At 35.1% G+C, this 26,589-nt stretch overlaps 1 protein-coding gene across 4 annotated transcripts in view; it reads right to left on the bottom strand.

The window, feature by feature from the left end:
- Positions 1 to 26,589, bottom strand: part of LOC149779093 (tyramine beta-hydroxylase-like) — a 74,661-nt gene that overhangs the window by 24,865 nt on the left and 23,207 nt on the right. For 2 of the 4 annotated variants that reach the window (XM_089939647.1, XM_089939650.1), the window contains exon 1: positions 1,454 to 1,579. The exons of 1 other annotated variant lie outside the window; for it this stretch is intronic. In XM_089939647.1, coding sequence (XP_089795773.1) covers positions 1,454 to 1,464 — 11 coding nt within the window. In that variant the 5' untranslated portion in view covers positions 1,465 to 1,579. Of the gene's footprint in view, positions 1 to 1,453; positions 1,580 to 26,589 lie in introns of those variants that run through there. One more of the 4 variants, XM_089939648.1, reaches the window with a different exon arrangement.

Below are 26,589 nucleotides of genomic sequence, written 5' to 3' on the forward strand. Positions count from 1 at the left end.
AAATAATATCGCTTACAATGGAATTACTCATTCTCGATTCAACATCTGAAGTAGAATCAGTCTTATTGCTGTGTTCTGTGCTGCAATTGGTCGGATTTATTTATTCAAATTATTATTCAGTGTAATTACAAAGTGTTCGATACTATTCTTGGACTTAAACATTATTTGGAATTATAGTGAATTCGGAAAGGGATGTTTTGGATTACATTATTATCATACATCAAAATCCTGTTAACACATCACCACACTCCAGGCCTTTAACACATTAGCAAGTTCGATGCTACAGGCATATCAACACATTCAATATTGAGTGTGTGTGTGTGTGTGTGTGTGTGATTTGGATTTTTAACATAGTTTGAACAGTTTTATAATTATATCGCTAGGATGTCTGCAGTGTGGCAGTTTATATTGATGCATTGCTCTGGGGAATCATTCCGCAGACATGTAGCATGATGTCCCACCCAGTTATATTATCCTGATACAAGGCCGACTTCTCCTAACTCTAACTTCTTAATGCTGACCGCCAAGCGAGGCAGCTGTTAGTACCATTTTTTTAATATATAAAACTGGTATGACTCAGTCGGGGATCGAACCCACCACCTCCCGCATCCGAGGCGTACCCTTTAACCATTAAGCCACCGGAGCGGTCCATTCGATCTTGGAATTGATAGGAATACCACTGGAATTCAATTGCAACTTGTGATATGACCTGTAGGACTATTTGGGATTTAATTCTCTAAGTTCTTTTCAAATTTTCACTTTGTAGTTCGGGAAATACATTATTTACCATATTTTACAAAACTTATTGTTTTTCGTTCTATTCTGTTTAGTTTGAGACGATGTAATCGTAAAAGAAGACAACATATACAGTAATTCACATATATATGATTTATTCGTCTACTAAATGTTACTGAGAATGTAATTTTCGAGGAGGGGCACTGAGAGTTTATTTCATGCTGGGATATTTTATTTGTTTTAAAGACCGTTGTTTTTTATATTGTAAAGATATAACACAGTGTTGTCTTGCTATAAATAAGAGCAAACACTTTTTTTTATCCTTTTCAACTATTTGAAACCTTGAAATTAAAAACATTCCAGACCCTGCCCTAGAAACTTAAAATGTTGATCTCGATTATAATTATGGTTTACCTTTGCACCTATCGTGGTATGTTTAGAACTGTGCGAGGGCTCCTGCTCTAGGCAATAATAAAATAGACATTTCATCTTCGACATTCATGCAATTTAGCGTGGATATTTCCTTTTAAAATACAAACCAGCTCTGAATTCGTTTGGTTTTATTTTGTTTCTCCAATTAAATCGAATTGCAGTTTAAAAAGACAACAAATGAACGTATCACAATCTGTTGTAATACAGTCAAAGTAATTTTTATCTCTCCTTTACAAATACAAACGGAAATAAACATACATACAGACACAAAACTTACGAAACCTACCTGCTCACCATTAGGTACTTCCTTTCTTTAAAGAGACCTTGATATACTAAATTATTCTCGGTGTTAAACAATTTCGCCTTTATAAGATGTATGTTGTGTTTAATGAACACCAATCGCGTCTGTTCTAGTTTGTAGATGCCCAAGCAGCCAATCTCGATATTGTGATTCCTGCATAGGATCTCATATTTAGGGAATAAACATGAGCATTGAGCCCTGACAAATTATAAATCATACGTGAATAATTTGAGTAGCAGTCACAGTTGGTTGAGAAAGACAGTTTACAGCACAAATGGAATACTTTTACAACGATTCGACTAAAAGCCATCAAAATGTAGAGAGGAAAATGAATTCAAAGAACATTAAAATAAACTCTCTACTTATAAACAGCTCGTGATAGCAGTAGATGTCTCGAATATGACTAATGGAATGGAGCCAAAGCTGATATGCAAGTACATGTATATAAAGATGACAACAAATTATAAAATTAAATTTTGGGAGGAAGAAATATTTTCATTAAATAACATTTGATTTTTGAGAAATCGTTCAAGAGAAAAAATCGGCTAAAGTATAAATTTTAAACGTTTGAAAAAGGTTTACCTTCATAACGTTACAGAGGAGATATATAAAACGAGTCTAGTAATTATACAAATTAGACTGTTTCAAGAAGAAAGTAGAGAAGGCGCGTTTCACAGTCAATATAATTTCTGCACAATTCACAAGATGACATATACAAAGTTGAAAATAATTTGAAGATTAGAATAATAAAGTGATATACTCACAATCGTTATACTTGACCCGAGATGTGCTTATGATCTCAGATTGAATGATTGTAAATACAAATTAACTAAAGTTCAATAAGGCATCCATCCGTAGATCACAATTCATATTTATTTTCTGTCGGGTGTTTAGGCAAACATTATAACAGTCGACTAGAATCATTCTTCGTTTTGCTACGAAAATGTAATATTGTTTTTATGCAACAAAAATGTATTTGAAAGAGCATAAATTAATAAATAGAGCGACATAAAAGATGGTAACGGGGGCGATTACAAAGGAGCTTCTAAACTCTTCAAGCTAATTAGCCTCTTCCTTTTTTGGAAAAAATAAATGATTCAAGAATAGAATACATATTTATCAGTCATATACAAAGTTACTTTCTACATAAATATGACCTAGATATTGTAATGGTAAACAACTTGTTTCGTTCCTCTGCGGTTCCGTGTCGACAGAGCACAATATATCAAAATCTGAACTTGGAAAGTTCCTCGTGCCCATTGGTGTTGTTTAGTTTGTTTCTAAAGGAAATTTCAGCACTTTCAAACCTACGAAATGGAAAAATATCGATGTAACAGAAATAGAGTTTAAAGTGAAATATGGCCAATACTACAAGCGATTTGCGTGATAGCTTCTGCCGTTAGCGTGATGACTATGCCATTACGTCATCTAGATAAAACCTAATTATTCTAGAAGTGTGAGTACAAGATACTGCTGGAATCATGTAACCATTGACAAAAAGACATGTCATCCAAACTGAACTTGGTTAAAATGTTTAATAGAAAATACCACTATATAATTACTTGGCGATATTTTTGAGAAATTTGACTAAAACACGGAAATATGACTATTTTCTCGTTTTGCAAACATGTCATAATTTGCATAAGGCGTAAATGTTCATGTGTACCAATTTCCGGTTCTGCTTCCTCAAGAGTTGATACAAATTTAAACAGCATGCACATTTAGATAGTGTGCAAATCCGCTGACATTACTAAATTTACACTGAAGTTCTTGTTTCTCATTTGCACATTCAACAAAAAGTTTATAGGACTCTTGGTTTTTTATGTGGATGTAATAAGCGAAGATAATTTCAACAATTATTTAAAAGCTGTTAAATTCCTAATATAAGGTTCATTAAAAACTGGTGAACTTAAACAAATTGAGATTCATGACTTTGCAAAAGAGTATAAAAAGACTTACTATATGCCTAATGAAATTTAGTGTGATGAGAGAGAGACACAACGACATACAGATACATACACATTTTCTTGTGAATAAAGTTTGATAAAGACTGCGCCTAACCCACTCTTCAAATTAACGAGTACATTAATCTGAAAATGAAACCAACAGAAACTCAATAATCTAAGTGAGGAATGCAAATACTGTCAATTTACAACCCAGATTCGACATGAATTTTGCGTGCATAACGTAGGAAGCGTTTTTCGTTTTTATTTGTTTGCAGACATCGATGACAGAAATAGAACGCTTGTAGTGAACAAGGTACTTACAATGGGGGAGAGGTATCAAATAACCTGACATGAATCGCAAGAGAAAGTAATAATCATCATCACAATATCGTTTGAAATGTGTAAAGCTATACAGTTAAAAGCCTAATAAAGATAACGCCTACTACTCTATAAGATAATACTCAATAAGGTCTACCATTTAATTCAGTAAGATTAATGCTCAATAAGGTCAACTTTTCAAGAAGAGTAATAATCAACAAAGTTTAATATTAAAAAATATTAATGTTAAATAACGTTTGCAAAATAAAATTGATGCTCAGTAATGTCTACTACTTAGTGATAATAATACCCAGTAAGGTGTACTATTCAATAAGAATAATGCTCAGCAAGGTCTCCTATTCAATAAGATTAATACTCAATACATTATACTACATACTAAGATTGATGCTCAATAAGGTCTACTACTTAATGATAATAATACCCAGTAAGGTGTACTAATCAATAAGATTAATGCTCTGTAAGGTCTACTATTTAATACGATTAACCCTCATTACGATCTACTGTTCAATAAGAATAATACTAAACAAGGTCTACTATTTAATAATATTAATGCTCAATACGTTCTACTATTTAATAATATTAATGCTCAATAAGGTCTACTATTTAATAATATTAAAGCTCAATACGGTCTACTATTCAGTAATATTAATACTCAGTGAGGTCTACTATTATATAATATAAATAATCAATAAGGTCTACTATTTAATAATATTAATAGTGAATGAGGTCCAGTAGTCATTATTCTAGGCTACCGCATTTGTATGGGAAAATATGAACGAGTTTTTCGGATGTAAATACTGCACTACCTTGGGAGTGCACTATATCCATCAGATCAAACGATTTCATATTTCCCCACACAAATGCAGTAACCTTTTTATTGTATGCTCATTTTCATATTCTTCCTAATGCTTAATTATATTAACACAATACACCACAAGAAACAAAGTAACTGAATGTATGCCGTATTCCAAACTGAATACACAAGCATATATTCATCATGAATGCGTATTGCAACAACTTTTCCATTTGATCTGGAATGAATAGAGTTTGCTATATATTTCAATTCTAAGAAATTTCGTGATTATGGCCTGGATTTATATATGACAATACAAATGAAATTCATCGGATTGAAGATGCGAGGGAGAAGCGTGTTGACATCTGCAAATATGTTTCTGTTTCCGTCACTGAATGTTTGAAATCATAATGTGGGAAAATATGAAGTCTTCCACTTTAAATTATCAAACAGACGCTATTGAATTTAATGCATATTTCACTTTGAGTGCAGTAATAAAGTTTAATTGCACTTATATTCGAAATTCCTTTACAATTTTGAAATGTGTAATCAAGATTAAAACCTATGATATGGCTCATGTAATACGGATTTGCAGAACTAAGAAAGTACATTTTGAAGAAATTCAGGATGTAAAACTGTAAGCATGTTTTGCCATTCTTATTAACAGCTAAAGAAGACAGTTTATGCCTTGTCACTTGTATGTTACTTATAAGGACAATTCTTGCGTCTATTGTATAGCTGGCCTAAATCCAAAACATTGTATAAAAAAAGTTAACTTGGAATGTGCCTAAGCAACTGGTATGTGGCATTCCACGAAACATCTGCCTTATTTCATTCAGAACATTTTTTTAATCAACTAAAACGTAAAGCGCATAATACGTAAGTGTACATGATTTGTTTACGAATCAAAAGTGCTGGCGTTTGCGTCCATTTTTTGTTTACAATACAAATTAGATCCTTTAAACATGTGAATGCAATATGAAGGTGTGCAATATCGTAAAATACTGAACGATTCTGACAGTATAAAGATAACAGAGAAACAAACGAGCATATCATAATGATTAATACTCTGTAATGTTTCGTATTTAATATGATTAATACTCAGTATATTCTAGATCCACGACCATGACCATCTAACGCAGAAAGTAGTTATTGCTTAGCTTTTTCGCGTTTGCCAAACATGGTTGTTTGTTGTCATACTGGATGACTCTTATCGGATATAGCCACATCTCTGGTTTTATATTCATATATACAAATTACAAAACCTTTTCTCTACATGAACATTCCGTCTTTTCTATTACGCCAATGCGAGGGTTGTTTACATAATTATATCTCTTAGTACGCTGTGCAACAAAGTTCTTTATTCGTTAACAGAAAATCAATGCATCCTCTGAAAATACTCCCCATGTACTATGCACACGGTCTCAGACCGTTATGTTCAATTATTAAATTACAGTTTGTTTTCACGTCTTAGCATATTGTTTTTACACTGGAACTGGCACCTCCAAACCGCATGATTGTTTTTAACTTGTCTGCAGTTCAGTAAATCTTTGCTAAATGGATTCAGCCAAACATCACTAGGAGCTAATTCATCACTGTACAGAGGATACATACATGCTAGCTAAAAAGCAACAATCTAAGACAAACACCTTGGAAATGTTATAAAACTAGCTATCCCGAAGGATACTTTGACTACCCTCTCGCAACCCTCCCCCCCCCCACGGTTATGAAGTAATACAGATATGGAAAAATAACAAAAATACAGGAAGGACTGGGTTCATGCCTTTTAGGCGCTCAAAAGAGGAAAACCCAGACCCACCCTTTATCAAATACAACAAACAATATGACCAAACACTTCAATACAAAAACACATTCTAATGAACTGTACAAGCACCAAGGTACTGAACAACAAAAAACTAACAAGCAATTAAAGGTAACATATAGTTCTTAGACAATCTGGAACTCATTCTCAATTTGGCACAATATCGCATACAAAAAGTTTTCACGGTAGCCCCAGACCGTCCATCGAACTGTATGTTTATATTACTTATATATATTATTTATTTATATTATTTGGTACACGCAATCCCAAGCCTAGCAACTATGTCCAAAATTAGGTAATTGCATTACTCTCGTGATCCTGTTACAACATAACTAATAATCTAATCTAAAACAATCTTGCGCCCAAACTAACACGCAAGTTTTCAATCGCACGGACGTAATTAATCATTTCAATTCCTTTTCAGAAATGAACCGTCAAGATGCTTCAAAATGAAAATCTAAATACAAAAATGGAGGTTTTCCGTCACGTCTGCGTAATGGACACTTTCAATCCCTTTTTGTACATAAGGTGCCAAGGTACCTACTCATATAACCAACACATAAAACAAATAAAACAAATACTAAAACACAAACAAATGCAAATATAAAATAAATACTGATCCCTAATGGAAAATCCAGATTAGACCAAACAACAAGTGCTATGACACAAAATATACAAAACCTTTTGATACACACAATAAACAAGTAACATATGCAAAGGCACAAAATAGACAAGCAACACGCACTCAAAAACAGTAAAACAATGCAGTATAGAGATTTTATTATTTTATCATTTGGATCTAAAGGCAATGCCTCTTTTCATACATGTTAAGCCTTAAATAAGGAACACAAACTGAGACGAATTTGATCTAGATAATGCCGTCCATACACAAATATGGGGACAATATACAACATCAACACCATGAACAACACACACTGGACTTTACTGACTCTGACAGAGTCACTAATATAGCAAACAAATAAACAAAATACGGGGAAGAAAACTACCTCAAAGTTTATATAACTTTAGAGGGAGCTAGTACTCTTCTAAGTTCTTGTGAGAAAAATGGAAATCAGGCCCACTGCCAGCCTAGGCAAAGGGAAGTACATTCTCTCCAAACCTCAAAGGGATAATCAAACCAATAACATTTGACGAACAAAACAGAGCAACTCTGCTAAATTAGTCATACTATTTTATTAATTTTATAACACAAAAAATTATAACACACTGGTGGGTGGACAGGGGAACCCATAGCATACAACACTATTTGGAGAAAAAAAAACAGGGTGTCACTTCTATGTCCTAACCAACCATATATGTTTGAATGGGACTAAGAGGTGTTAATACCTTCTCTTGTAAAGCAGATAAAATGCCTAAATTATGCAAAGTAAAAAATGATAAGTAAACTTTAAGTTTAACTAGAAAAGTTTTTGTAGATAACTTTCATTTATTTGCCTGGACTGTATATATTATGTGGTTCATCCTATATACGAGCCTTGCAAATAGTCTGTGAATTTATTGCTGTTTTTAAATACATTTTGTGCACCACGCAAGGCCCTTTCAATAATCATGGAGAAATTTATTATAGCGTGGGGCCACGAGTGGACTAAAGCGCTCTCCGTTACGGATCACTGTCATTTCACCTCTGTTTGCGTGGGTTCGAGTCTCCGATTCGGCCAATGTAGGTATGTGAGAAACCTTGCCAGTAGCTTCTCCTGGGTCGGTGTTTGTTCCCGGGATTTTCCCGGGTTCTTCCTCTACAATTAATACTGGCCGCCATGTATAGCCTATCGTGTGCTGAAAAATGGCGTTGAACCCTACAACAACTTCAACTACTATAGCGGTAGTGGTGACAACGTTGAGACTAACTTCCTTTGATTTTATATGTTAGTTCAATTGGGACATCGCTCGATTTACGTCAGGTCGTACAATAATTTCGGATGTCATTGTAGGAATACACGTCAATTTAATGTGATTGGTGGTACGTCTCTGGCGGCGTGCATCATGTGGTGACAGCAAAGGCCGAGATTATTTAGAGTGGGACTTTGTCAACATCTGCCGCCATATTGTTCGATGTGAACGAAAGTAGTTGAGAATATTGTTCTTAAGGTCTCACTGGATAGTTTCGTATTTTGACACCACCCTAATTTTTAAGGTAGAAGGCATGAACCTAATTACCACAAGCCTATCACTTATAAATTCTCACTTAAGCTAAATCTATAATGTGGTTTAGATTTACTTTGAGTTAGGCTTGGAAATAGGTTGGCTTGTTGGTGACTGCCTGTCACACTTAGATTTGCATTGGAGATCAAATGCGTAACTTGGGCTGCAAATGAGCTGTCGACTTGGCTTACGTATTTATGTGTATCTGCTACAGAGGTAAATAGCTAAAAATCTAGATGGTTGAGGGGTGATGAAAAGTATGCTAATTTGTTATAGTACTAGTGAACTTTGTTCATGCATAAGGCACATACTGACTCTTTTAGCTGCCTTGTCACAGAAAAATGTTCAAAATAGCTATTTCTTGTCAAAAATGAATGTAAAATTTAGGGGTTAGTGGCAGTGTTGGTTCAGTATAAAAACCACCAGTTGCATCATGAATTAACCTGATTACTGCAGTCAAAATCTCATATGTATGCTTTCAAAAAAATCATTAGTTTGTTTTTATTTGTATCTTCAGTGTAAAATTATTCTCATTTTTCTGTAATTGGTCATTGTCGGATGAAAATTCACCAGATAACCTGTCCAGTGAGACCTTAATGGCAAAGAATTGCATTGGAGGTTTCTTTTTCTACTTGACATAAGAGGAATAGGGTGCTCCAATTGCTTAAACTCATTTGCTGCGTGGGGCCAGATTTGATATCAACGCACCTCACGAAAGTAGTTTGATCAATTGTATTCTTTGCTGTATGACTAATAAATCCACTTCTCGCCTACATTTAGTTTTCAATGCCGCTATGATTTGCTCTTTGCCACATTTAAATGTAAAAATGTTTTTCTTTTATCTAGTTGAAATATAGCACGAATTTATAACATAAGAAATCTTTTAGAGAACCAATTCATGTCAATATGAGTTTTCGTTCTGGAGGAGTAGCGATAACATTTTCAAAACATATGCAATGGTGGCCGCAGTGAATGTCCAAGCGGCAGCGTGTTTGCTTAGACGTACATAGAAATTCGGATGAATGTGTGTGCAAAGTTTCAACGCTGTTCTCAATATTTATTACAGAGGAGGAGTGACAAAACAATTTGTGTTAATGATTGAAATACAGATCACGGTTATATATTATCAGAGCAGAATTAAAGTATTTCCAAAACCAAAATAAATAAAGTCAAAATGTTTAAGATTATTCGAGGCCATAAATTGGTCTTGCATTCAACTCCCAATAACAAAAAAGTAAACTTTGATGACATAATCATGACCGATGTCATATTTGTTTTTATAAATTGTAGGTTGTTAAATAACTCCAAGGCATATGTTGTGGAGTCAACTAATCTCGTATGAGCTAACTTATTCTTTGTGTTTATTTTGACTTTCTTGACCCAGAACAAAAAAGCAAATAATTTCACTGGTCAAACACCAGATAACAGATCAAAGAAAATTAAAACTAAAAATAGAGAGAGGTCGAAAAGTGAGAAATTTGAGAAGACAATAAAACGTTGAAACTTCAAATGCTGCTAACTTTTTCATTGCTGTTATTTGGGATTACCTGTTTTAGCCTCTAAAGGGTTTGTTTTCCTGAAAGAGTTAAGTGCTTAATATATAACAATAGCAACATCATTGATTCCGACCATGGTTAAATAAAAAACAAAACAAATAATTGATTACAAACCTCTAGTACAGTGTTGCGTTCCGACGTTCTATCTGTCCTCTGTTGACTTTCAAAAGCTGCCTATTTTTAAAAAAAATGTTTTCACGCTACTACTCAATGCAGATTGAGGTATTCCCATTCTAAATGATAATATCTCAGCCATGTCATTCAATGTCATACATTAAAAGAATTCTTTCTCTGTAATTGACTGACATCAACATTAGGTAGATATTTTACCCATCAATAATGGGATGAGGAAACCGGATAATAACTTCGACAGTTCACCTGGTCTCGAACTGCAAAAGTCTTATAGATTTTCTGGATTGATTTCTCCTCCATTTATCTACCTTATTGTCTTTCAGTAAAATCCTTATAATTCTCTTTCGTTGTACAATTTGTCAACTCTTGGTCATAGTCAAAATATCTAATGAGGTGTTTGAACGTCATGTATTAACATGAAGTAGGCTGTGAACTCATTCTCTCTCTCTCTCTCTCTCTCTCTCTCTCTCTCTCTCTCACATACACATTCATTTCGGAAGTTAAATTGTCCACACATCTCTTATGCATCAAGAAAAAGTTTTGCTGTTGTTATTGGTCTTCTTCTTCTTCTTCTTGTTATTATTATTATTATTTAATAATTTACGACATGGTTTATGTTCATTTGCTATCAGAGGGTAACAAAGCCAGACATGGAAACTGTTAATTATATGCTTTGCGAAACATAAAAAATCATAATCCATGGTTTGGTGACTGTAAGATATTTTTTACACAAGCCTTGCAAACATCTTAATGTGTTTATTCACTAATTCTTTATTAACTGTTAAATTAATAACACTGTTGTCCTCATTTGAAAAATACAACTGGCTGCCAATGAGAATCGTAAAAACATGAAGAAAGTTAAAAATTATAAACTCCCATCCCCTTCCTCAGCTGCCTATAGAATGATTCGTGATTGCAATTCTTCCTATTTAAGATAGAATTCCCTCTTCCTCTGTCTCTCTCCCTCACAGTTTTCACACGTACATTTGGAAAATTACTACTACTACTAATAATAATGATGATAATTCATCTATTACGGAATGTATTTCGACAGTATCGTGCGATGTTACAACTAGTGGTGCTATTCATCTTAGGAGAACAAGGTTACCTCACAGATGAAAACATCATAATTACATTCCAATGATGCATATAAATGAAAGAGAAATGGACAATGCTGGATAGACCTGTATGATATATCAATCCATTCATTTCAGCTTCGGTCAACGCTCTAACATCAATACCCAGGAAGTGAATATTGTTATTATAAAGGATGATAACAAAACTTGAAAGAATAACGAGCCGTTTTACAGGAATAGAAAGATATCAGAGTGCGTAAAAGTTATTTATAAGAGATGTACGATGATTAAGATATACTTATCGTCACACACGCCAGTTTTTTCTGATACTAATAGATTATGATTTAGAAAGGTCTAACAGTAATAACAACTAGAAATATATGAATAATCATTATTTTGATACACAAGGTTATATATATATATATATATATATATATATATATATATATATATATATATATATATATATATATATATATGAATGATAAAACTAAAGAAATGCCATAAGTTACTTTGGGCTGTATTTCCTTATGTATTGTTTGGAGTCAGGAGCGTCCCTGTAGCATGTTAACTGCAACTTTAGCAAATGTAATTACAGTTGGTGTTGAGAAAGAACACACTAACATAACGGGCTTTATAAAGACACTAAAAATAATCTGCTAGATACTTTTAAAGAAAAAATGGCATCTAAAACAGTTGCTGTCCTTTCGGAATTGAACTTAGCGCAATCAAATTCCGATGAATAAAAGTTGCACACAGTAGAGATCATGTAGCTTGTATTTGTATTAATGTAAATGACTAACGTGTTTGTTATTCATCAGATATACGTAAAGGCATTGAAGCGGTTTACAGCGTAGAAGAAACACTTGCATTTTATCCGGGTGTAAACAACACTTTATTCATTGTAGCGAAAGCGATAAGGGGACTTCTTCTGTCAGGATGTACATTAAGACCTGCTAGTACTATCAACGTTAGTTACTCATAAATGCATTGGTCATATTAATTAGAAGAGATTAGTTACAAAATGTAAATATAAGATTGATCTGCTTGGTCCATGTGGAGAAAGCGAAGCTGTGATAGGACTACTTCAGCTTGGATGACGATTTTATTCTACTCACCCAGAAAATGAAGTAATGACAAGTCAAGTCATGTATTACTGAATATGTTGCTTTCATTCTTTGAAGTGCCCAGTTAGTGGATATTTATACACACGGCAAATGCATAACTTACAACAAGCAGGATAATACACAGCGTGGAGTCAAATACGTCAATTAAGCATATCATTGCATCACACACACACACACACACACACACACACACACACAGAGCAGCATCTAAACCGAACAATTTGTATAAAGTTAAGACAATATACATGTATATGAAATGGGTAATTCGATCTTTTTTTTCGATACGGAGGAGGAAGATATACCTACAATGTAGTGATAAACACTTTATGTACAATGATTGCGATAAAACATTGCGGTGAATTTTTTGCAAATGGAATGTTTGCAACAATTGGTTTTCGCTAGCATTATGATTTAAAATAAAAAAAAATTTTAAGACAAAATAGGAATGAAAGATTTTCGTAAGGTACGACCAACACGCTAAAGATAGCACTGAAGCTTTACATTCACAATCTAATGAGAAAAATTTCAAATTGCACTGGACTTTCAGAAACATTTTACTGTTTCCTTATACTCTTCCGTAGGAGTTCAGTTAACATTTTGCTTGCAAAGGAAAGAAATCAAAATTAGGAATTCGAAAATATTTGCCCCAGTATGATACAATTGGTTCTGAATTAATTAACACCACTTCTTGTTAATGAATAAATCTGACCTTGAATTTTAGATTTGCTTTTTAGTAGATTGCATTGCGAGAGAGAGAGAGAGAGAGAGAGAGAGAGAAAGAGAGAGAGAAGTTTGCATGAAGGGTAATATGCAAACAAGTGGAGAAAATGATTCTGAGAAATTTTACTACCCTACAATTTATGACATTTTTGTTTTTAGCAATGAAGTATGGCTAGTGTTTAAGTTTTACATATGTTCTATAGCAAGTGCAAAGCTCATGTTAAATTCTCATTTGGGACTATAAATCCCATACATGGGAGTACCGTTTGATTGTATTTCACCCCACTAGACTACATATGACAGTTTATAGTGTGTGCAATGTGCATAATGGCAATGATTAATATAGCATAGTTAGGTTGCAATTGCATACCGCTAACACCTATTCAGTGATATCCGTCATCGGATATTATCTGTTAACCTTTGACTGATGATTGGACCGATCCTGCGATTCATTAATTATTTTCGATATAGTGGAACGCCTGTCAAATAACAATAAATATGGAGGGAAACATTTTATTTTTTAAATAGACTACATACTAAAGTTTTCTCGATGAAAGTTAGATACATTTTGTCCTTTTTATGACCCTCAGGCATAGGAGAAGAGTGTCATTTCAATGTTCCTTTAGTATATTTCGAAATTGGTCCAATTAACATTGGTTGATATCTGTCTCACAGGCATTTTGAGGATTGAAGGTTGTTTATTTACTTTGCAACACCAGTGCCAATTTAGTAACAAATGATGATTATATAGATACCCGTAGGTTTACATATGTGGACACTCTGGTATAAAACAGAAAATCCTATTTTAAAATAGCTTGACATTCAGAGTACATCGAAAGATTGTTGTAAATGATTGAACTGAATCGAGGCTATAGCTTTATATTGTTAGAGTTGACCTCAAAATGAGGAAATGTGAGTGACTACCCGATATCCTGTGTTTGAAAGGTCTATACAAAATAATAGGCGGGGAAGACACTGGCCTCATAAGGAGAATTCGTATTATGGGGCAGTTTGGTATCCTAACCTCAAACTGGAATATAAACTGTGTTTGTCTGTGTGTGTGTGTTACTACTGGGGCACTTTGGCATCAAAAGCGAATTTAACACGTAAGGATCACTTTGGAATCATAATGGAATGGTAATGTCACATTGTGAAGTGTCATATGATTTTTTCATGTAAACGTATATCTGGCCTCAAACGGATAACATTATCTTAAAATATGTTGACTTCAATCTAATATACATTTTACTATCAAGCAGCCGCGTTCAATCACAATCCAACAACGACCTTGCTATCTAGCAACCTCTCTCTGATACAGAATTGAACACAGACCTACTATCCAGCAACCTCTCTCTGATACAGAATCCAACACAGACCTACTATCTAGCAACCTCTCTCTGTTACAGAATCCATCACAGACCTACTATTCCACAACATCTGTCTGATACAGAATCCAACACAGACCTACTATCCAGCAATCTCTCTTTGATACGGAGTCCAACACATACCTACTATCCAACATTCTCTCTCTGATACAGAATCCAACACAGAACTATTATCAAACACCCTCTCTCTGATACATAATTCATTACAGACCTACTATTCCACAACCTCTCTCTGATACAGAATCTAACACATACCTACCATCCACCAGTCTCTCTTTGATACAGAATCCAACACATACCTACTATCCAACAAACTCTCTCTGATGTAGAATCCAAAACAGACCTACTATACAGCAACATCTCTCTGATACATAATCCAACACAGACCTAATATCCAGCAACCTCTTTCTGGATACAGAATCCAACACAGTCTACTATCCATCAACCTCTCTCTGACACAGAATCCAACACAGGCTTACTATCTAGCAGCCTCTCTCTGATACAAAATCCAACACAGACCAACTAACCAGCAATCACTCTCTGATACAGAGTCCAACACAGACCTACTATCCAGCAACCTCTCTCTAACACAGAATCCAACACAGACCTACTATCTAGCAACCTCTCTTTGATACATAATCCATCACAGACCTACCATTCCACAACCTCTCTCTGATACCGAATCCAACACAGACCTACTATCTAGCAACCTCTCTCTGATACGAAATCCATCACAGACCTATTATCCTGCAACCTCTCTCGTATACTTAAATAAACACAGACATATTATCCAGCAACCTCTCTCTGATACAGAATCCAACATAGACCGACTATACAGCAACCTCTCTCTGATACAATATTCATCATGGACCTACTATCCAGGAACATCTCTCTGAAACAGACCGCTCCCGTGGCCTAGCGGTTAGAGCGTCCTCCTCGGAAGCGGGAGGCCGTGAGTTAGAATCCGGCCGAGTCATACGAAAGAATTACAAAAATGGTACTAACAGCTACCTCGCTTGTAGCACAGCGTTAAGAGGTTAGTATGAATGCTTGGCCTTGTGTGAGGATAATGTGACTGTGTGGGACATCATGCTACGTGTCTTCCGCATGATGACCCAGTGCTAGACATCACTATAAACTACCACACTGCAGACATCGTAGCGATGTGACTGAAAAGTTGTTTAAAAGCTACTTTCAAAATCCTAATCACACACACACACACACACACACACACACACATACACACACACACACACGTCTGATGCAGAATCCAACACAGACCTACTATCCAGCACTCACATTTTGATATTCAACAAAATACACATGTTGATATCCAATAGCCGCTTTTTATTACTATGCACACCCCGCCCCCATCTTTCCAACGAAGTGATAGGAGGGTTCTGCAATAATATGTTGTATGAAACTGACACAACTTCTTCTGACAACTCTTCGCCATATTAAATGCATAAAATTCACAGCATGTAGGGGATATAGTAGTTTTCGTTTTTTGTACAGTTGGTTTGCTTTGCGCATGCTCCAGACACATATTCAGCATTTCGTCGAATAATCAGATTGTAAATAAGTAAGTAAATACAATACAGTAGCAGGCAAAGTTTTAGTGAGAAAATATAACACATTATACTTTTGAAGACAATTAAACATAATCCTGTATTTTTTAAATATAAATCTCTTTACTCTATAACAGCTAAGAAGCCATCGCAGTTGACATTTCACTATGTGCTTGTTTTTGGATCTTTTCAGAAGAATAAAATTGTCTACTAGACAATATTTCTATGCAGGCTAGAATTTAAAAGCCGATTAATGTATGACTTATTTGACCATATGAAGGGATCTGTAGTGGATCAGGCGTTAGGTGGCCGAACTCGCAATCGCTGTCTAGACGATCACAAGTGGTAGTCGTGTTGTTTCGAAGGGTTATACCAATATCTAGGAATAGAATAGCCTTTCATGTACCGATTTACTATCGATAACCAACTAATCAACCGTACTTTTTAAATAAGCGAAATTTTAATGAAAAACAAATTTATGTTTGCATGCATTTAAAACGTTATGTAAAACAGCTTATAGTTCTTTAATCATGTCAAATGCTTTGAGGCATTACTCAAAATGGTACCTTGGCATAGAACATCAGGCATTACTCAAATCGGTACAGTGGTATAGAACAGAAGGCATTACTCAAAATGGTGCATTGGTATAGAATATCCGGTATTACTCAAAATGGTACATTGATATAGAATATCAGGAATTACTCAAAATAGTACATCGGTATAGAGCATCGGGCATTGTTCAAAATGGTACATTAGTAAAGAACATCAGGCATTACTCAAAATGGTACATTGGTATAGAACATCAGCAAGTTGATCAGAAACAAAGTATGAACACTAGACATATCCCAGAGCTAATTTCTTGACAAATATTCTCATTCACTATTTCGTCATTGCACGAGTCCAAGGCCTTGTGAAAGGAAATGTATTGTTCGTTACTTCTGGTGCGTGTCATATCTCTGTAATAAATATCAACGCTTCCTTTGAAACATGGCTGTTTTTTTACTTCGTTTTCTACAGGTATGCTTGCTGGATGACATGTTCCACGGCTTCAACTGACTGAAGTTACATTGCTAAGACGTGTTGTAGAATAGACGAAAACTCTTGAGGATTGCAACCATCAACCACCCCTCGACTCTCCTACAGTCTGAGATCATGCACCTATTGCTGGTGACATTTTCCTTCGGGTAGTACCAAATGAAAGCATATCACATTTAATCCCTGGTTGCCTCACCAAAATAGGTGTATTCTGACATTGAGGTGGATTTGTATTCGCATGTTGACATCAATGAACCGTACATATTGACTTTAACCGGATCTGCAAAACTTTAGAAATATATGAATATTATAAATACATAATATAGCTACAATTTACTTGATTCACAAACAGAACATATATTTAAAAACCTTTGAAACTAAAGAAGGATTTTTCTTTTACAAATAAAACATGTTTCAAGAAATATCCGTTTATAATATGTCAAGTTTCACGCTTTCAGTTAAAAGCATGACGTCATGCCAACTTGTATATACACTTGCTTCGATTCTGGCAAGTATTAAAGTATAAACGCGATCACACATTGACTTACAACGATGCATGGGCGTAATTAGTCTACTGGATATAAATACTCATCTGATACTCTTCATTGTGGATATCCCTATAAGCTTTGCAAAGGTAATATCTATTAGCGTGGCCGCCATGTGTCACGAGCGTACCGTATAACCATCACCCACTTGTTCATACTGACACAATCTGGTGTGATTGGGTTGCTCCAGATTGTAATTATATTGAATTCAAGTCTATAAAATAGAGATCCAATTACTCACTCATGAAATATATATCTCTCAGCCTTACAAAATAGAACAAACACATGTTTAGTCAGCATTCATGAAGTATAGAGATATGTACATGTTGGGCAATGCTTTTGGATTTATGGAGATTGCAAAAGTCTTGCGCGGAAAGAAATAAGTTTCAATTTAAGTACTTTTCCTAATTTGATCAGCTATCATCACTAAAGTATTCATTGTTTGTAAATCTTAAACTGTACTTTATGTAGAGGATATCTTCATTCCAACATTTTATAAATAACCAATACAAATCTGTTTTCCAAAATCTGAAGAATAACTTCCCGGACAGATAAGTCTGTGGCATCAGGAGGAGTATATGCTTGCACTGGATTTCACGGCACAACATTATAATCCTGGCATCATTGTGCCCACCATAATTAGGACCAAATTACGTAACAATTGCTCTACAATATGTGTGTGTTTGGCTGGCACACACAAACACACACACATGCATACACATACAACAGACACACAATACCTACATTAGGAGGACCTGGTAAATCCACATACATTTGGAGGTCCACCTCAAGGAAAGCATTTATACGCTTCCTTAATAGAGAATTTTATTTGACTGTAGATGAGACCATGACCCAGGGGCCTAGATGTTTTGACAAACTACATTTTTGTTTGACTCATATATGTTTTCCACTGACATGGGGGGGATGACACATCTGAGAAATGGCATACATTACGGGGAAACAGGTTTACAGACTTGTAGTACACCACTCATGAGAGCATGTCGCTTAATTGCCTGCTCCGTGTCCAAGAGAAAATTTAAGAATTCAAATTGCTTCATAAATTGTATTTATTTAATTCATATACGTTTCCAATTTTACTTAGTGAGGTATGAATACAAACAGAAACGACAAAATATATAAGTAAATAAATTTTCCAGTATTTGTTTGACTTTAGTATAAGCCATTCTGATGACTACAAATGACCCAGTAACAGCTAAATATCAATTGTCTTTTCTAATTAAATGAGACAGTTAAAAACAATTTGGATTTAGTGGATACAAGAAAGGCAACAAAAACGTGCCAATATACCAGAAAAAGTTGTTTTGGTAGTATCATATTTTCAAATTGTCAAACGTTGTCAATTTAAAACTATTCATTACTTGAGAAATGTAAGCTCAAAAATGTTAAAAATAAGGCAGCCAGAATCGTAACCAGTACAATTTTGTTTTGAAATATTGACGTTTTATGTCGAGAAAAATAGGACTGAAACGTCATGAATCCAGACTAAATAAATACCAGCTTACATTTCTATGCAGAATGGTAACTGATTCAAGGCTTCCTTAATTATAATTTCCCCGATTGCACCAGTTGTCAGTGACAAAGCTTACGACGTAAATAGCTTCCAATCAATACAAGCTGTCTTGGCTACAACTGTTTCTTCCTTCAGTCAACCGACAAATAAACACATGATATTCAATAATAAAAGGGTCCTTTAACAATCGTAATAATCATGTTCACAGACCCTGTTTTTGGATAGAAGGAAATATAAAATTTTCTCCCTCGACTTATACAAATTGCATCTCAATTAATGAACAAGCTTTTAAAAAGTGTTTAATTGGATTACCTCTATATCGATGTTTAATTGAAGAAGTACACAATACATATTTTTCTCTTGCGCATATTACCCAGAACAACTCCATATAATGTTTCAAACCTTACTCCATATAGTAATATAACTTTAAATATCTAAAGTATGGTGATACAATGCCCCATATAATTAGCATTCTTTTTATTCAGGTCATTCAAAATTTGTTTGACAATCATGCTTGCTAAGATTCGAACAACCTGCCTTTAGCTCATAAATCAGATCACAAAAAGACGATATTTGCCTTTGATGAACTGAGTTTTAGACTATCTGTTTGTATGTGTTGTGGCATCTTTTGGCAGTTTAAATGTTTTATAGAAGAACATAAGGGATGTTATTGTATTTGTAAACAACAGTGCTGAAATTCATAACTCATTATGATTTGCATTTTAATTCTTACGTGTTAACCATGTTTGAAAATGATTTATACTGTCGAAATGTATTAGTTGTTAACCAAGGATATATAATTGTCTCAGTTCTAGAAAGACAGCTCCTGTGGCTTAAGTGGTTAGAGCGTCCGCTTCGAAGGACGCGGGTTCGAACACCGTACGAGACATACCAAAAACTTATAAAAATGGTACTAACGGTTGTCTTGCTATGCGCTCAGCATTAAGTGATGTGATGTGATTTGGATTTTTAACGTAGCTTTAACAATTGTTCAGTCATATCGCAACGATGTCTGCAATGTGGCAGTTTATAGTGATGTCTAGCACTGGGGCATCATGCCGCAGACATGTAGCATGATGTCCCTCCCAGTCACATTATCCTGACACCGGGCCGACCAGTCCTAACACTAACCTCTTAATGCTGAGCGCCACGCGAGGCAGCTGTTAGTACCGTTTTTTTGTAAGTCTTTGGTATGACTCGGCCGGGGATCGAACCCACAACCTCTCGCATCCGAGGCGGACGCTGTAACCACTAGGCCACGTGAGCGGTTCTTAGCATTAAGAGGTTAGTGATAGCTGGCTAACAATGACGCACCAAAGAAGCAGTTGTAATTAGTTATTGTTAAATTTATACTATATTTTGCATTTGTTAGATCGCTATATACAAATGTTTCAAATTCCTTATTTTTCTGTTAGGTTTTAGTGAAGTGTACATATTTATTGGGGTTTTAACTAACATGTTTGTGTAGTTTCTTTGCGTTTATATAACTGATATAGTCCCATAGGTCACTTGTATGTTTCGAGTTCTATTTAGACGATACAGTAACGAAGCACTTCCAAGATATGCAAACTAAACTTTTCATTTGTCACTATTTGGGTTTTGATTATGAAAAAGTATTAAAACTCTTTAGACCCGTATGGTGTACAGTAACTGTTAGAGAGCCAACTGGACACAACAAATATTGATGCTAAAAGAAGGAAAAGACACATTTTCCAGATATTTTGCTGAAGGTAGCTAAATCGCTATTGAAACACGGGAAACATCCTACTGGTTAAAAACTCTGTTCATAAACTTTAATGAGAAATTTGAATATGAAATTTGAGATTTGCCACAATTATACCAAAGACTGTATAATCGCGTTGGAAACACGATTTACTTTCGAATGGATAAAACTACATATACTGATCTTAAATGACATTGTGTGTGCGTATGTGTTTGTTGGGGGCTGGGATATTGCATGGTGACCAACGCACAATGAAGATACATTGACTTATCATGACAATCATGTTGTTGCTGTTGTTGTTGTAGGGTTTAACGCTATTTTTCAGCACAAGATAGGCTTTATATGGCAGCCAGTATTAATGGTGGAAGAAGAGACCCGGGAAAACCCCCTGAAAGAACCACCGACCCACGAGAAGCTACTGGCACGCTTTCTCACATAGCTACATTGGCTGAATCCGAGACTCGAACCGCCGCAGACAGAGGTGAGATGGCAGTGATCCGTAACGGAGAGCGCTTTAGACCACTTGGCCACTCGGGGCCCCGACAATCATGTAGAGCAACATAAAATCTGTTGCATGAAAGGTCTATAAGATTTATGGGTGGATTTAAGAATATCGAACAAGCGACGGTAAAGGTGCTACGTCAAACTTCTGAAACAATCGCTAGTATCGTATCAGTTCCATCAGTTCAGCTTTTCATAAAGACGATGAAGCCAGGTATTTTGACAGACCAGTCAGACAGATTTCATGTTGAAGTCATTCAGGAAAGATAACCATATCACGTAAATAAATAAATGTAATAGGTATTCTATTTTATGGATCAATAGATGACCTGTCTGATATTTGAAAATTCAAAATGAATACTGCATTTGTTCACTTTTTTTTGTCTAGACTTACATTATGGGTTAAAAACTGGTCGGAAAAGCATAGATGAAATTTCATGTGCTAATGTATGTATTTAGATCTCATTGGATTTTCGTCTGCTTAAACAGTTTTCTCAGGGTGGTGTGTTCGTATCTTTTTCATTGCTGCGGTGTAGTTAGCAGATTAGTTAAACCTTCAGGTGCAAAGGGTTGCTATAATTTGCTTCCTAATGTTAATTTAATGACAAGCTTTTATTCATTTATTTATAGTAAAATTAATTTATTCCCAGTAATGTCTTAACTTAGTATTTCTAATACATTGCCTTTAACTCACTAGTACAGACCCCCAAAGCTATTAAGTAAGCAATGGTACAACGAAATCAAACATTACAAGCTGTGCTAAAAGGGCTAAGTACAAAATTGTGTTTAAATGTGTACATTGGGATTTATTAAACTACCTGCACGAAATAATAAAGTAGGATGAAATAGATACAAAAGGTTCGTTTAACCACCGATTTTAGAGCGTTAGCCATGCCTCCTCAGGTATTCAGGTGTGTGGCTTAGAGTTGCATGATAAAACGCTACAACATTACACCAACCAAACATACTAGATAATAGAAATGAGGAAACAAGTTTTTCTCATTATCATACAATTATTTGCTATTGTGACAACAGCCAGTTGTAGTTTCTTTTTATGACGGGGAACACTGACTCGAAGATGAGTATAGTCAAATTTACCGCTAGCTAGAGTCGTACATTTCTTCAGTCAGGTGGATTAAAGAAGAATATGGGCAATAATGCGACACGCACCGGACACGACAAAAGGATGTGGGCGGACAATGGAAGATGACCATTGGAAGCTTATCTGGATGACTTTTACTGAAGCGTCTGATGCTTGCAGTAAGCTAACAGAATGCGGTTGCAAATCTGAATGTTGTCGAAGCTGAAAGTGTCCCAAAGCCAGACTGACGAACACTGAACGTTACAGTTGCAGCAATCAGAAATATTTGGATGTCTTTGTTTGACGCAAACAAATATCATGATCACATTGTTTTATTTATGTTATCTTGGTAGAAATAAATGTGTTACTATAACCCTTGCTGCAGAACGTTTCTCTTGTTTTCACTCAGATCTTTTGGAGGTATTTCGGTCAATAAAAGGGTGTTATGATATCATGATGACACCGCCTTATTTTTTCTACAATTTATATACAGACTAAATAAGACAAAAGTGAAACACCCAGTTCTAAGCGCTATAATACTTGTATGGTATTTTATATAGCTTTTATCTGTGTTTAGAGATATATTGATAGAATTAACATCAATATCCCCCTGTATGGTATTTTATATAGTGTATATCTGTGTTTTGAGATATATTGATAGCATTAGTACCTATATCCCCCTGCTCATATGACTGTCTGATGCTTACAAGTTTCTGAATATCTGATCCCATGTGATACTTATGTGAAAATATGGTATTTTTGTCTGGCGCCTAAGTTTAATTTCACTAAGCTACCTGACTACTAGCGACTACTTCAGCTAAGTGGTGTTATGCTTTCCTCTTATATTTTTAGAGTTTCATTATGCGAGCTCTTATAAACTATTATGTGAGATCAACTTCTCAGATCATACATGCGCATTGATACTCATTGCAAACAAATTGTCCCTTGGTTTAAGTTTTCATTTTTGACCTGAAACAGACTAAATGCAATATGCTTCCAATAATAATTGAACGATGCGTATGACATTATATATATATATATATATATATATATATATATATATATATATATATATATATATATATATATATATATAGGTCAAACTGTTAATCGTTATGGAAAACCTGGCAGTGTATGGCAGTGTCAGATGGGCTTTGGTTATCAGACAATGGTCAGCTTTTGCATTATTCTCCTATTTCCTTATTTTGAGTGTGGACAGTTTGACCGTTTGGCAAAATCTAAATTAATCTATGGGATTCATGTTTATGTTTGATACAGCGTATGCTATTGTCCCCATTGTTGATTTGATTCCATGATCCTTTAACTGAACCTCTTTTTTATCCTCTCTAATACATTGCATAAGCAAGGCAGAACGCAAACCGACATTGTCCTTCTACGAGTACATTGAAAATATTTAAAATAGTTAATACACTTTACAGATAAGGGTAATATTGTAACAAATTTGGCGTATGAGCATTTTTTGATAGATCTCCATTCATTACATGCTTTTGATTATGTGCTTAATTATGGGAGGTCGGTGCTAAGAGTCTAGTCCTCATACCGAAATAATTAGCCAATTACTAGTTGCGAACGTCACGGAGCGAAGTGTTAGTGAGGTTCCATGATGCCATGGTTTACTTCACAAGAATTCAGGTCAGAACAGCATGAGTATCCCTGTCGCACAGAAGTCCCTATTAAAATCTAATTGTGTGAATTGATCGTATGACACCCTGTGTAGTATTTATGATTGGAGACTAGCAAATTATTCAATGGAATAAAGAGACTGTTCCGCCGTCAACAGGCGCCATTTACTGTTGTTATGGTGGTAAATATCGTGCTAATTTAGAGACAAAATGTGGCATAAAATCATAATTTGACTGGCCGAAGGTGGCGTAGTAAAAATAGTTCCCTGTATTTTGTTGTTGAGTTGCATAGTTTCTTGGCGTGAAATACAGGCGGTATGATAACGGAAGGTTAATGAGGAGAAACCATTCCGTTGTGCGGTTGACAGACAATTGGGAAGTTGCCAGATTTGTGGTCATGTATTAACTAGTGAAATATTATTTATAGAATGGATACTTTGGACTTCCCAGTTGACAAAAGTAGTTGTATGAGAGTCTTTGGAATCTGAGGAAACGTATGACTCCTAGCGGGATTCGCGCAAGGATTTGACATAGTTTGACATAGCTCGGTCATGAAACCCCTCTGGTTGTTACAATGTTTCTTGTGTGAGCATAATGCAAATATGTATACTGGCTTGCGCTGTATTCAGCTGTGATGTACAATACTGAAATCTAAGTTGGTCAGGATCTTCTTTAACCTCGATATCATTTATCCTAACACTTCGGTAACTGTGGATCCATTTCAATACGGTACCATTTACACTTGCAATAAATTATATCAGTCGGATTTTGAGGATGAAATTATCGATTTTCACTGACTCTAAGTACTTGTTTGGTCAATGTTCTGATCCCATTAGCTGGTTATTGCAAAAACATATATCGGTTATAATCAATGACAACATTAGTTTTATGATTATTCAAACATTCGATATCAATCCAGCGTGGTATTAGTTAATATTTTGACGTTATTGTTACATGTGTCCAGTACATTTGAACAGCTCTGTTTGTAAACATTAAAATTAGGCATTTTAACTACAGGAAACCAAATTCTCCTGGAAAATGTTTCATCAGCATAAAGAACTCAGGTTTGTCGAATCCAAGAGTAGACAACATTCGATAGTACCTTTATTTGCTATTTTCAAGCAGAGTTTTCACGTAATGGCTCATTTTAATAGATATCTGAATTCTCTTGCTTTTTCCCTTGTCCCACACAAAATACGCATGCGCGGAATTTCATTTCTTTTGCCTGGATATTTAAAGGTGAGTGAATTGAACAACATGCTCTTGAAGCACAATAATATGAAGAGCTGTATAATTTATATAAATGAAATAATTTTAAAGTTATAAAATAGACTTCTCTTTGGATTTCTATATATTCGTATTTACGCTATAGATGCAACATTTCTCGGGTGTTAAGGACAAACATTTGACAGTAAATTTTATAGATTTAATAATATTTATAATACAGAGTTACCTATAATTTCAAATATTTATAAGTGTTTTTCCCTGATATAAATATTGTGTGTCTGTGATTTGGATTTTTAACTTAGCTTTAACAATTGTTCAGTCATATCGCTAAGCAGCAGAGAGGACGAATCCCACAAACTATTTCGCTTAATAGAGCCTTCTATCGAGAACATTTTAGATAGAGCGGTTCTTTTCACAAAATAAACCCTTCAAGTCAGTAAACATGACAAAATAGGCTTTCTCTGCTGCCTTGAAGGGTTATCTCATGAAAATATCTACCTATACAACTATTTCTGCTAATACAAGGGTCTATCTTGCGAAAACACTCGGTGTTGTCGTCGCCCTCTCTGCTGCTCTCTAGCTAAAAATCGTATCTATCCAGACTCGATACCGTGTTCGAGGATCATGTAAATTTATTTTTACAAATCCATGTGGTTTTGCATGTGCACGTCTAAAGAAATGTTTAAACTTATTTATATCCATATCGCCGCTGCACCAAGTCTGATATATATTTCGTAACGTGTGTGTGTCAACGTCGTTAAATAGCGCAAGGATGTTACAGTTGTCCCTGATCACTTTCGGGATTTGTGTATATCGTTGAGTTACATAAATCACATCCACGTTTTTATGTCTGCCGCGTGAAAATATCCTGGCAGGATTTGATTGTTTGTCCAACATCACATCGTCGTACACGACTAAATTATTAATTGTCCCATCAAAATCATCGATACTTGGTGATTCATCAATGCTAGTAATAAATTCAATAACATCATCACCGTCGTTTATCGATTTTGCATTCTCGTTAAAATCTTTTAGCACGCTGTAGCATCGCTGATCGTCCACAGATGGAGCTACCAAATACAACTTATCCAACTTCATCCACTTCTTTATCAAATTAAGTAACAACTGCGTCTTACCGTTCCCAGATGGGCCTATAATTATCATTCGAATTGAATTTGGTAGCACCGAGTTATGTTTGATTGGTTCTC

This window comes from Sinohyriopsis cumingii, chromosome 17, assembly GCF_028554795.1.
Source record: "Sinohyriopsis cumingii isolate HCF-2022 chromosome 17, ASM2855479v2, whole genome shotgun sequence".
Taxonomy (NCBI): Eukaryota; Metazoa; Mollusca; class Bivalvia; order Unionida; family Unionidae; genus Sinohyriopsis; species Sinohyriopsis cumingii.